The sequence below is a fragment of the Trifolium pratense genome, linkage group LG2 (assembly GCF_020283565.1).
Source record: "Trifolium pratense cultivar HEN17-A07 linkage group LG2, ARS_RC_1.1, whole genome shotgun sequence".
NCBI classification, from domain to species: domain Eukaryota; kingdom Viridiplantae; phylum Streptophyta; class Magnoliopsida; order Fabales; family Fabaceae; genus Trifolium; species Trifolium pratense.
Window position 1 is genome coordinate 32,452,162 of NC_060060.1, and position 14,045 is coordinate 32,466,206.

The window sequence follows — 14,045 nt, forward strand, 5'->3', positions numbered from 1 at the left end:
ATATAAAAATAATAAATCTAGCTAACATATAATAAAACTAAATTTAATTAAAATAACAATGAAACACTATCATGATTCCGGAACATTTTTCAACAACACAGTAAACAAATTTAACAAAATCAAAGAACATGATTTAAATGTGAAGTCCCGAAACTTCAAAAATGGTGAAGAATCGTGCAGTGCAAGCATCACTACAGCGTGTACGCCTCCTGCTAGTGCAACCTCTGTAAATAATGACGTGGCAGTGAGTGTGAGGAAATGATGTGATCAGCTTTGTTATAAGAAGGAGAATGAGAGAAGGAGGAAATGATGTGATCAGGTTTGTTATTCAGTATCTTCTGAGTTTAGGAACCGAAAGGTTTCGGCAGAGAGAGTATTATCTCTTCTCTGAGGAGCTTAGCTCTGGGATTATAGGGATTTAATCTCTGTAATATTTTCCTTTAAATCATACAATAATACAAACATTTGCTTTCTAAATTCATTGTTTCTGTTCTGTAATTTTGGTTCCTATCATACTCCACCAGCTTCAGCAATTGCACCCTTGTGCTCTTCTCATAGAGATATTCCATAATCCTCTAGCAGCTTTTTCGGCCACCAGTTTGTTCATTGACCTAGCCAAACTAATGAGAATTTCAATCCCACCCTCTTCTACAATCGCCTTCGCCACATTAGCACTTGTGGACAACCTCGCAATAGCTTCAGCTGCCTCCAACTGAAGCCCTTCCCTGTAAGATTTCGCAAGGCCAAGAAGGAGGCGTATACCACCATATCGTATAACTGCTTCAGCCCTTCCACAATTAATGCTATCATCCATTAGAACAAAGGTTGCAAGGCCTGTGGCTGCCATCTCCTGAACATCCTCTTGAGAACTCTGCATTAGACAAACCAAATGTGACGCAACTTGTTCAACCCAGAAATTATCAAGACCTCCCTGTTGAGGGCTCTCAGCAGCAGAACAAAAAAATTATATGATAGCATCCGTTCAAGCCAAGGTATAATTTCATCAACACCCTCATCATTATTACTCTTTGAAGTCCTCCAGTCTAAAAACACATTATTTCCTCTATTTGTATTATCGAAAAATAAAGAACCCAGTCCTTTAAAAATATCCGTGGATAGGGAAATCAACAACTTGTTTTTATATTTACTAGCAGAAAAGCTAGTCTCTTCTTCGAGGATACGACAACTCAAAGCAATCAAAATCTTCAAATTTAGTGATAAGGATAACAATCTTGGAACAGCAGACGGACCAATATCGGTTCCAGAAACATCTAATCCAGTCAGGTTAGGAAGCTTATGCCAAAGATGTGAAACCACACTCCAATTCATACTTAATGTCCCCGCAACAGAAAGGAAACGAACCGATTGCACATTTCCCAATGCAAGCTCGTCAACACTCTCGCAGTCGATGAACCCGATATCAGTCAACTTTGGACAATAGGTAGCCAATGCATTAATAGCATCAGCATTTACATCCACAATGCCTGCGAGCCTGAGTTGATTCAAACTAGGACAGCCGCGAGCTATTGCTATTATACCATCACTAGTAATACTATTGTAGCCAAAAAGATCTTGTCCAAACTGAAGACTCTGGAGTAACTCATGCCGGGCAACAATGAAAGCAGCCTCTATATCGGCGTCCCAAATTTCAACGCTTAATTCGCGCAAGTTCTTAGCTCGAAGATGAGGTAGTGCTTCAGCAGCCTTTGTACCAGTAACACCAAACCTAAGCTTTTGTAGATGCACACATCTAGAAGCAAGTGAAGATGCAACATTGACATCGAATTTGTGCGAACGAAGATCCAAAGAAGTCCACAAACACGGGGAGTTACCAAGAACCCTCCATTTCTTACAACTTGCTGATAAACTAGCTCGGTCTCAATAACCCAGACATGACAATAGATGAATTACTATATCATCGGGTAAACTGCTCCAATCAACAACACCTTGGGGCTCCAAATCCACTACCTCGTCTTGAATTTCAGGGAAACTCGACACCAGATTTCTCATTCTTCCTTCATTCACACCTAATGTTGTAATAAGTAAATTCATCAATTGATAAAAAAAAAAGTAGCAAAAGTCTAGAAAATCAGGAACAAGCAACGATAGCAAGTACAAATGACATAAAAAATCATTAAAAAGAAAAAATCAAAATCAAGAATCTGAATAGAAAGAATAATTTCTTTCAGAGTATAGAAAAAACCCATTCCTAGATTATATTAGAGTCCATATTAGTATTTTTAAACCATGGTAAGCATAGCTTTGAATAATAAAAACAAGCATTCCCTTCATTTGCCTATCATGATGAGTAGTCAACTTATACTATATTCCTGACTGCTACTTCCAAATGTCATACAACAATGCCTAATAGCTCAACATGCAGCTTGCTCAGCACAATAAGAGCCACTATACTAGAAGAAACCATAATAAAACATTTTTTATTCTCAAAACACAAATTAATAATTCATTAGAAAAGTAGTAAAGGAAACAAGACATACATCTAAAAACATGCTTCGCAAGGTGTTTTCAATTAGTGTCACACAGTAAAACAAACTAAAAATTTCAAAGAGAAGACAAAGGCTCACCAATATCAGCGCATTTCTTCATGGCAGAATCTAGATTCTGAAGCTTTTCAATATGTTACAAAGTTTTATAGTTTAATTCAATATAATTTTACAAAGTTTTAAAGTTTAATTCATCTATATCATATAATTTTATCAAATAACCTGAGAGAATCCAATGTTAACATCCACCTTTTATTTATTTTTTGTTATGCTTTAAAGTTTAAGACTTGTAAAAAAAAAAAATGGTTGGTCTGGATTTAACGGTAGAAGAAAGTGATGGGAGACAATCCCTTCCCAGTGAAAATAAGGTTAATTCAAAGTTACTAATGTTGCAGCTTTGTTATGATTGATTAAGGTGACAACAGTTGAGGCAATAGAGCTGAGAATTAGTTTTTTTTTTCTTCTAATTTAACTTTACTAAAGTAAATATAGTTGGATCATCCTTTTTGAAGAAGCATTTGTTCCTCGTAACATTGAAAACATGGGGATCTTAAATCTCTTTTGTGCACCAACTTTTTCAACCATACACTATTTTAGTATATTCTGTCTGGGTTGTGTAAAATAATTACTGCAGAAGATATCTGAAGCAAGATAAAAAATCAAAGTTCATCCTCTCTTACTAGTAACTCAAAATGAACTCAAATATAGTAAGTGTAACATGCAAAAAGTTCACAAAATGACAAACAAATACAAATTAAAAGTTCTACCAAAAATTCCCCTTCAAAAGGCAATAAACAAGTCTATCTTAAATGAATTTTGAAGTTTACTGATTTAAATATAAATTTAAAAGGTCTACAAAAGTTCCCCTTCCAAAGGCATAAACAAGCTCCAATCACAGATTACTTTGGCTTGTCTGTTAATAAGGGTGGCTGAGTAGCAAGAATCTCTTTACCTCTTTACTCAGGTAGTAGCAGCAATTCTACATCCTTGTTCATTTTTCCAGCTTCTTCAAACTAACAAATTTCTCACCAAGTTGTGCTTCGAGGGCAGCTTGAGCATCAGGTGCCAATGTTTTAAGAAGATACTTGGTGAGGTTGTATTTAGCCATGATCTTGAAGACCTCGACACAAAACTTGAGTACAGCTGTCCTTCTTGCCGGTTTACTTGGCATATTTGTCACCAACTCTTTCATAGAATGAGAGAGTTTATCCAAATGGTTTTTAACAATCTTTTTTGATGCATTCTGCACTTCACCACCCGAGGTTGCTAACGACTTCAATATGTTCATTACCAAATCAAGGGTTTCGACTCGCCGAAAATCTGACTTGGCACTTCCACATCTCTCCAACAAAAAGCCAAATAAACCATGGCCAATCCATGGCCTTCTTTGAATTATTTCTTTTAAAAATCCAGCTTTGATTTGAGACTTCTTACTGTCTAAATAATCAGCCACTGTTTTCTGGAAAACTTGAACAATCCTCTGCCGTTCGGACACCGTGAAATTTCTTGCATCGACAATTCTCAAAATCCATAAAGTTGATTTTTGTGCAAAGGAAGAAACCGTTTTGTGTCGGTTCAAGGCAGACTTTTGCTTTGAGGCAGTTGCAGACTTTTGCTTTTTAAATGGTCTTGATGCTAATTTCAAATTTCTCTCCAACAGAGATTCAAGCGTCGATAATTGGATTTCGTCACCCTTTGGACAGGCCGCCTTTCCTTTAAGTATTTTCTTTTGCAATATTCCCCATATACGCTGACTCAGCTGCTCACTAACTTCAGCAGTATGTGGGTTAACAAAGGCCCTAGCCAAATGTGAGTACACAGTAAGAACCTGAGGCTTGCCTGTTAACATCAAGACACCATCAGCCAAAGTTAAAAATATCTAAATATAAAGGCATCAACTTTTTGTTACTGTATGAAGCAGTCAGCTTTTTATTCAGGTAAATATTGCACAGTTGTTTATCCACTTCATGGTTTATGCATATAAAATTGGAAAATTGCAGCATAACAAACACAAAGCTAGCCTAAAAACTGATAAATGACATAATTAATGTCTACTTGCCTGCATTTTCACGTAGGAAAATTTCCAATAATGAAAGGATGCGGAATTTGAACAACAAAAGTTGGGAATGAGCGGTTTCACTTCCAGCCTGATTTTTCTTTTCTTTGAAAATCTGAGCAAGATATGTATCCATCCTGAACATTGCATCATCATCCATCCCACTATCTGAATCATCAGAATCTTCATGATGGTCCTGACCAGTTTCTTCTGCCTCAAATACAGACTCAGAGTCATCAGTCTGCCCATCGCTATCACCTGTTTCACCAGTCTCTGCTTGATCAATTTCTTCATCTTCAATATTGAATAAGTCATCATCTTCATCGTCGTCATCTTCATCTGCACTAGCCGCATCTGGATGTCTTGCTGGCTTTAAATTTTTCTTTATGACTCGTAACATCCGCCCCAGCCCATCATCCGTGATATCATTACAAAAACATTTGAACACCTACATACAGAAATAATAAGTTTTAGAAAAATAGAATACAATCTGTGAGCCATGATATATAGTCGAGTTTAAATTATGTACAGCCAGAGATGATTAAGTCTTCTACATGGTCATTGCTTTCCAACAAGGATGGACTGCTATATACCAAGTCAAATATACCAAGTCTATGGTGCACAAGTGAGACGAGTCTTTCACTAAGTACAAACTTGTTTTTACCATTGGATCAAATGAGGTAATGTGACATATTGATCCAATCGTTTAAACAAGTTTGTGCATGGTGAAAAACCTGTCTCACCTATGCATATTAGACAAAGCCTGTCTATATAGCCCAATCAATCTCAACAAATCTATCTCATAACAGCCAGGTAAATCACAAAAAAAAAGTCCAACCAGTATATTGGATAGCATGTTCATATAGTCATACCATTCATTCATTTAAGGATCAATTTTCTAGATGACACGAAAATACAATACAAGCATAAATATTAGAAGTTGAAAAATAACTGCAAGCAGAAGGCCCTGAATAATCAGAGGGTCATTGACTAGTACTGAAGTGAGAAAAAAACTGATGCATTAGTAAATTAGAACATCATTCTAGTGGCCAAACATTATGTGAAAAAGGCTGCTTTAAAATATTCATTAAACAGGTAAAATTTAGAGCACAATATTGGCTCACTTAAACCTGGACTGGGAATTACCTCAAAACTAATTTGTCTTTGAATTAAATCAAACAAAACACTATTATTTGTTACAGTGAGAACATACTATATTCAAGGAAAATTCCAAACGGAAAAAAATTGAATTTATTTCAATCAAAGTCTGATTATGTTAGTTGTGTAACAGAAGGCATCCTCATGATAATATAAATGATAGCAAACGTTTCTGTTATTTATATACCATTTAAAGTTTCTGTTTATTTACCATTTTCCCCTGATCTAAACACCAGATTAATGGCAGTCTCCTAGTTCCAGGTGCATGTTGACAGGTTAACAATACGGTACTCTAACCTACTTGATCTACAATTACAAACTACCGAAAAGCAAGCTTTTTATATAACCTGATCAATAGCAGACCGCATAGGAGCCGATGACTGTGGAAGCAGAGAGAGCAATGTATCCACAAGAACATCCATCAACTCAGGTGCATCACCAACCTCTGTGACATCTTCTCCAGAGGACTCAGGAATATCAGAAGTAGAAAATGTTTTCTTACAACAGATGATGAGTTCAGACGCAGCTTCTGAGTACTCCCTTGGACAAAGAAGGACTTGCAAGAGCAACTGGATAAGCAAGTATCTCAGTGCACGATCTCTATTTGCATCATCACTGCAGTCGTGGCTCCTTTCCTGCTCATCATTACCGCAGAGATGAAACATGAGCATCAATAATGAATAAATTATAATGCAGTTCACATAATTCAAATTGAAGATTAATTTAGTGACATAAATAAATGCAGAAACACACACAAAGGTGTATAAAACAAATATCAAGATTTAAATCACAGGATTCTGTAACATTAATGTATACGGAGGTTAAAACTTATATCAAGGCTCCTTATACCAGCTCAATGATTTTTTATGCAAACTTATACATGCAAATGCCACATGAATAGGCATCATGTATCAATAGAACATCATGATCCACTGAGGTCTTCTGTTTCTTTGATTGTTGATCAGATAGAACAACAAACCATACATGTTAGACCAAAATTGGATCACAAATCATGTGAGCTCCTTCCTAGGTAAAGCATAACAACGGCTTCTACACTTTGTATTCTTCAATTGTCAAATGAACAGTGAACACAAAGAAGCCAAGATTTTGAAAGTGCCGAAAATTAGAAGAAAAATACTACAGGTATAAATAATTTTTAAAACAAGAAAACCTCAGTTTGACAAACAATTAAGAAATCACAAAACCACAAGTATAAATGGTAATAATTAGAGTCCTAGATCCAAATTGAGTTGTAGATATCATAAACATGACAAGACAACCCACTAACACACTAGCCAATGAGAAGACTAGATGGATTCTAACCTCATTAGAGCTTAAAACTTTAAAAGGGCCATGGTGAGTATATATGTCTAAGTATCGATAACAATTCCAAAGCATAAATACCTCTATTGATAATTTAGCTTCCATTGCTTGCAAATTTTTCACTGCTTTTTCATCCTCGTCATCTAAAGACCGGAAGAGGGAAACTGAAGGAATATTGCATAAGGTGCTGAAGAACTTCATGAAGTACGAACCCAGATCATTAGGCTCAAGGCTATTAGCATTAGCCATGCTCTCTACCTTATGAGCATTAGCCAACAACAACTGCAGCTGTTCAATACACATCTTGCAAAGAGCATTTGATGTGGGAGATTTGGGCCACCTAAATTTCTCGTCCAACTCAAATGAAGTCACCTCAGTGCCAAGAGATGCAGTAAACAGACCCTGAACAGCCAGAAATTTCATTATTTCTTTTTGTACTCGGAACATCTCCCCGTGGTCCCGCTGATCGAATTTCAAAATACCAGGAAGGGATTCTATAACCCATCTCTTCAATAAGTCTGAATTACCATTAGTCCTAGGAGAATCTTTATCCTCAATAGAGCCTATTTCAGAATTTTCATCTGTTGTTTGACTCTGATCCGAAGGTTCTTCCAAGGTATTATCTTCATCGACAAACAGGTTCATCAAGTTTTGCACAAAAAGCATGCAACCAGCTTCTGTTTTGAACCGTGACATCAAATTTTTAACATGCTTTGTCTTTGCGATACAATCAAATTTTCCATTGCTGTGCTTCTGTATAGCCACTATAACAGCAACTCTTTTGACATCATCGTCCCCCACCCAATCTGTCAATTGTTTAAGAAACTCTAGTCCAACTTTCTTCAGCCATGTGTTATTATTTGATAGTATATCCATCAGGCACTGAACGACTTTGTTTGACAGAACAACTGGAATTAAAGATGCAGACAGCTTTTGTAGAAGAAGAGACATAACTTCGAAAGCTAAGTGCTTACGGTCATGAGATGAGAAGAGAAGGGATCCTTCAATAATAATTTCACAAAAAGACTTGAGATTCTTCGCAATTTCTTCATCAGAAGAGCAAGATTTTCTACTCTTCTTATGTTTCTTTAATGAATTTGAAGCTGATGCCACATCTTCCAATTGTGAAACAGTATTGGGTATGAGATTATTTATCAAAACCGGCCAAACACTATGAACACGGGGCTGACAGAAGGTTGATTCCTGCAACATCCACAAAATAAATAAGAACCATTTCTTTCTATAAACCGATATCAAGTAGTATCTGTCACAAATAGAAGAATGGATTTAAGATACCTTCAAACAATTACTCAGGGAGGACAGGTGATCGGCAGAGAAGAGCTGGCTAGAGCTGAACGGATTTGGCAGTAGTTTCCCGTATATGGAGCTGTCGATAGAAATTTTCTCTCGAACTTTTAGAGCAAGGAATAGAGCATCAGGATTTCCTACTCCTGCAGCAGATTCAAACCACTTGTCGAGTCCAGGAGCTTCAATAACATGACTTGCTATTGCTTCAACAGGCAACTGCAAATAAGAATAAAACCAATATATTAAATAATAGGGTGCAAATAACTGTTTTTGGTGTTAAAAAAAGGGATTGATAGGTTAAATGTATGGCTCAAAGAAACATGTAGGTAGTTTGAAAGTTCAAAAATGATCAAATGAGAAGAAAGTGATCTTTTCATAGCAAACACACGTCTGGGTCTGCAAGCGGTTGTTCGCATGAGCCTGTGAGAGTGCATGTACACAAGTGCATAAGGAAAGGAAGCAGAAATGTTTTGAAATCTTCAATAGCAAAAAAAAAGTAAGAGAATAGCATGATAACTAGCATATAGCATCATAAAAAGGACAAAAATCTGATCTAGCAAAGTATGATAATCCAACCAAGAGATCCACCAAAACATCTCATAAGTAAAAAGAGGTCTTGCAAATTATCACAACTGAATTGACTACAACACAATCAAACAATGGCTGTAGATAATTATCATCCACAAGTTTTTGCATGTGTATACAAACCTTTTCAACCAATTCTAAAATTATTGAGACGGCAGGCTCTTGCAAGTATCGCTTCTTACTTGCAAGGGAGATAAGTATACCAACAAATTCTTTTATGTATGGGGTATTTTTATCCATGCTCCATTCGTGGATAAGTCTTCCTGATCGAACCAGAGCACCGTAAGCGAATAAGCGACCCAGAAGACAATCTTTTGCTTCCTGCAATTTCACAACAAATACACTAGTACCCAACAAGCTGACAATTTCACCAAAACATAATTAAGAAATCACTATCTCATACCTGACCCTTCATTGATGAAGTTACTTCCAATAAATCTACTACGAGCTTAAGGAATGAGCCGATCCTGATTTTGTCGATAGCACCAACTAAAACTGCTAAGCCTGAAGCAAAACCTTGTCGCGCGCACTGCAAAAGTAACAAACGATGTCACCTTCCCAACAACACAGTAAGCAAATTTAACAAAATCGAAGAACGTGGTTTACCAAGAACGAAACACTATCATGATTCCCAAACATTTTTCTCTCACAAGAACAAACACATATCGCATCTCAGGATTCGTGCCACATAACTAAGCAAATTGGGCAAGTAAAAACTAGCTTATGAAAATAAATGCTTCTAAGGGCTCATTTGGATTGACTCATTTTTGAGTTTATGCAAAACAGCTTGCGTAAATAAATAAACTTTTATGTATTATTCATATGTTTGTCAAGGTAGTTTATGAAAAAAACAGCTTATGAAGTAAAGATATTATTTTCTTTAGTGAGAACTTAGGAATTAACACAAAAGTTTATTTATTTGTCTTAGCTATTTCTCATAGACTCAAAAATAAGTCAACCCAAACCGGAATTAAAACTACAATAACCAAACAAAACAACTTGGCATTGAAATTTTAATTTATTTTTTTTTAACTAAAACTAAGACATTATTAAATTGAAGTTAGAAAACAAAACAACATTACAATATAAGAACCAAAGAGAACACAAAAACAAACCTCTCTTGAAGAAGAAACACCGCGAATAAGCCTACGAACAGCATATCGAACAGATGGTGCGCATTCATCCAATCCATCATTTTTCTCAGCTTCAAGCTTAAAACCACCATCATCAATATCCATCTCTTGAACACCATAAGCATTCTGAACAGCCTTCAACTCCGTCACCATTTGTTTAGCAGCTACTGACCTAGCCGAATCATCAACCACAGCTAAATCCTTAAACACACTAATGTGAAACTCCGGAGGAGAATCACCTCCACTAGTACCACCACTAGTCGAATCCACAGGAGGTTTGGAATCCAAATCAACCGGTTCGGATTTCGATTTGGATTCCAATTTTGATTTCAATTTGTCCTTACGCCTGTTTTTGTCGAAAGCTTTACTCTTTTTATGAGTTTCCATTGTTGGTGTGGTGGAAGAATCGGTGGTGGTTTTAGGTTTTTTGTTGAGAGGTTTTTCGTGAGAATCTTTGGTTTCTTCTTCGTGTTCGTCGGAAACGGAATTGTTGCGTTTGTTTTTGGTGGTACTACCCATTGTTGGTGATTGAGATTGAAGAGTGAGAGAGGAAGAAGAAGAAGAAAGTGTTGCGCGGCTTTAGGGTTCTGCTTAAACCCAAACGCAGTGTGCGTTTTCAGGTTAAAAAGGGCTTTCGATTACTCATCGAGATTATTTTATGATGGAAATAATTTATATTTTTAATTTCCTATGTCGTGTCAAAAAAAAATGAATTAAACATTATTATTATAAATTAAAGACAAAATTACAATATAGGTTTTTTATCTTATTTTTTTGTAATACTTTAGTCCTTTATCTTTTTTTTTTGTAACATTTTGGTCCTTTATCTTTTATTTGTAACACTTTAGTCCTTTATTTTTTTTTATTTGTAACATTTTAGTCCTTTTTTTTGTAACAGTTTGGTCCTTTATCATGTTTTATTTGTAACACTTTGGTCCTTTATTTTTTATAAATAAATAAGATACGGATCAAAGTGTTACGAAAAAAAAAATAAAGGACCAAAGTGTTACAAAAAAATAAGATAAAGGACCTATAGTATAATTTTGCCTAAATTAAAAATGAAAGAAACTATAACCTAAAAAAAAATAAGGGTCCGTTTGTTACAAATTAAAAAAATAGTGATTTTAATGTAAGTTGAATTTTAGAAAAATGTTGATGTTTGTTTATTATAATAAAAATCACTTTTTTTAAATAAAATAATCTTTAGCTTGTTTTGATACAACTTATAAAAGTGATTTTTTTAATTACAAATAACTTTCTTATTTTAACATTTCTTTTCTCTCTCCTCTAAAAAAAAATCTATTATTTTATAAGCTACTCTCAGTAGCTTATCATTTTTAGCTGTTTTCTGATTATTTTTAGCTTCTGATTATTTTAAAAATTTATAACAAACAAATGCAAAACAATTAAAAGTGATTATTTTTATAAAAAAAAGTGTTTTTTTTTCTAAAATAAGTTATAACAAACAGCCTCTAAAAGAAAATATAACCTAAAAAAAATAAAGAATTTTTTCTTTTGACAGATGAAAGAAAAAATAGTTATTGTCGATGATGTAATAGTATATATATTTTTCCTACCGTAAAAAAAATATAATTTATTGTTTTGGCATATTAAATATTAATTTTAAGACTTATGTTATGAGTGTGTTTTTCTTAAACGAATAATAAATACCACGTATATATAATTGAAAGATTTTGAATTTGAAATTTAAAAATTATAGATATTCGGTCTTGTTATGAATAATAATAGTAATGAATGTCCATTATTATGTAGGTTTTTTTGTCTCCTAAATATGTCCTATAAATAGGACTCATTTGTTACAATGTAATACACACTTGTGAATAGAATAATAACAATGGTCTATTCCTTTCTCTTCTCTCTTTCTCTTCTCCTTCTATATTCTTGCTATTCTTTAGAAATAGTTCATAACACGTTATCAGCACGATAGTCTCTCCCCTTTCAAGAAAGGTATAGCAACAAAGGGAAGTGACAATTTTATTTTATGTATGATTTTTTTTATTCTATTCTTTCAGATAATTTGTTGTCTTCTTGTTTTTTTTATATTGATTCACAAACCTTCGATCCAGAAGTATCGTGGTGAAATTTTTGAAATATGAATCCTGAAGATTCATAGTGTGATAAAATTTTAAAATATGAATCATGAAGATTCATATTATGATGAAATTTTAAAATATGAATCCTGAAGATTCATGGTGTGATAAATTTTAAAATATGAATCCTGAAGATTCATGGTGTGATAAATTTTAAAATATGAATCCTGAAGATTCATAGTATGATGAAATTTTAAAATATGAATCCTGAAGATTCATAGATATAAGTAAAATGAACATCAATCCCTGAAGGATTGGATAAATAACTGATTGAATATATATTTGATCCGTTATACATGTTCTTAAACAATTTTAAAATCAATTTGTATTACCCACGAATTCCTGAAGAATTCATTACGGATACATCTTTGAAGGATTGTACAATTAGATATATTATAATATAACGAAGAATATGGATTATTCTTATGAGGATTGCATAAAAAATTATTCTTACATTATAACAATATTATATAGTTCCTGAAGAACTCAAAAGAAAAATCAAATTATTTCTTAAGAATTCCAGAAGAATTCAATATACATATGCATCCCTAAAGGATAGTTTTACCAATTTTTATAAAATTTTGGCAATTTACAATTTTCAATTTTCAATGGATTTATTTATTTATTTCTATATTGTACAAAACATAAAAAATGTATATCATATGCCAATTTTCTTATCAATACGTTATATGCCAATTTATTTTTATTTTTTCAATAAGTTACTAATTAATCTTATTCATAACATAGGTTACATTATAATTATTATTAAGTTACTATTTAATTTGCATTATAAATTTTCAGTATGTTACATTACATTAGTATTAATAAAAAATAATTGGAATTAATTTTTTTTTTATTTGACTATGTTTATTATGCTTATCTAAGTATTTGCTTAATTTTATTATTTGATGATAGTATATATCAATAATAAATGAATGAAAAATCATTCCCAGAAGTGAATGAAGTCCAACCCATTGATGTTACTCCATTCCCAGAAGTGAATGTAGCAACACACGATTACCATGGACAAAAATTATGGCCATCGTTGAGGTAATAGTCATGGCCGTGTTAATTTTAAAAGCTCGGCTTCTCGCTAGAATTGAAAGAAAAAAAGGAAAAATAGACAAATTAGCAAAACTAATGAAAATATATGTGATATTAGCTAGTTCCCGAAGAACTAATTAAAGAATAAAAAGGGAAAACCTTGATATTGAAGCATCTTTGAATGATTGCTCAAAGAATAAAATTTTCTTGAAGAAATTATGAAGATTATTATGATCATTATATGAAGATCACTTGTGATATAGTTCTTGAAAAGCTAAAGCTTTAATTTGGCGCATCTTTGATGGATTGCTCAAAGAATATGGATTTTCTTAACCAATATTATGAAAGATTGTAAAATTGTGTTTTTCTCTAGTCATTCTGAATAGAGATTTGTTGTTGAGTTCCTGAAGAACTAATTTTTGTTTACAACATGATTAAAGTCCATATGATCTATTTGATCTTAGTATAAATTGGACCAAAATTAAAAGAACAATTATGTATGTCTCTTGAATATGCTCCTGAAGTAGCAAACTTATGAAAAAAAAAATCAAAATTTTTTTGATTAATCATATTTTAGATTGGTATACAATTTCAATAATTATCAATTGAAATGTGAAAGTTTTTACATGATAATTCGACTTTATTTCTCGATGTACAACTTAGTAAGATCTCTATCTATCTATTTTATATTTTACTATGAGGTAGACGATTATTATTCCCTATGAAATATATGCCTAAGAAAAAAGTTACATTTAGCTTTTTATACATTAAACTTTGAATTTATTTTATGGTGATTATGTTTTCTTAAGCTTTGAATACAATT

The 14,045-nt window shown here is 33.4% G+C and overlaps 2 protein-coding genes across 2 annotated transcripts; both read right to left on the reverse strand.

Moving 5' to 3' along the window:
- Positions 1 to 526: 526 nt before the first annotated feature.
- Positions 527 to 1,878, reverse strand: LOC123904571 (protein ARABIDILLO 1-like; the record flags this gene model as incomplete). Its single annotated transcript, XM_045954220.1, has 2 exons — positions 527 to 871; positions 928 to 1,878. Coding segments are annotated over 2 exons (1,296 nt in total), but the record flags the coding sequence as incomplete, so codon positions are not given.
- Positions 1,879 to 3,156: 1,278 nt separating this feature from the next.
- Positions 3,157 to 10,736, reverse strand: LOC123910541 (rDNA transcriptional regulator pol5-like). The gene is made up of 8 exons (XM_045961687.1): positions 10,050 to 10,736; positions 9,338 to 9,463; positions 9,058 to 9,255; positions 8,338 to 8,565; positions 7,123 to 8,244; positions 6,066 to 6,353; positions 4,564 to 5,008; positions 3,157 to 4,343 (listed from the first exon to the last, which is right to left on the reverse strand). Exons 1-8 carry the CDS (start codon positions 10,584 to 10,586, stop codon positions 3,496 to 3,498), a joined length of 3,792 nt encoding a protein of 1,263 aa, XP_045817643.1. The 5' UTR covers positions 10,587 to 10,736; the 3' UTR covers positions 3,157 to 3,495.
- Positions 10,737 to 14,045: the final 3,309 nt, after the last annotated feature.

Excerpts from the sequence above, each read along its gene's own strand:
- LOC123910541 (XM_045961687.1), bottom strand. The coding sequence starts at position 10,586 with ATGGGTAGTACCACCAAAAACAAACGCAACAATTCCGTTTCCGACGAA. Across the intron at positions 9,464-10,049 it reads GTGTTTCTTCTTCAAGAGAG|TGCGCGCGACAAGGTTTTGC; the intron begins GTTTGTTTTTGT and ends TTACTTTTGCAG. Across the intron at positions 8,245-8,337 it reads CCCTGAGTAATTGTTTGAAG|GAATCAACCTTCTGTCAGCC; the intron begins GTATCTTAAATC and ends TGGATGTTGCAG.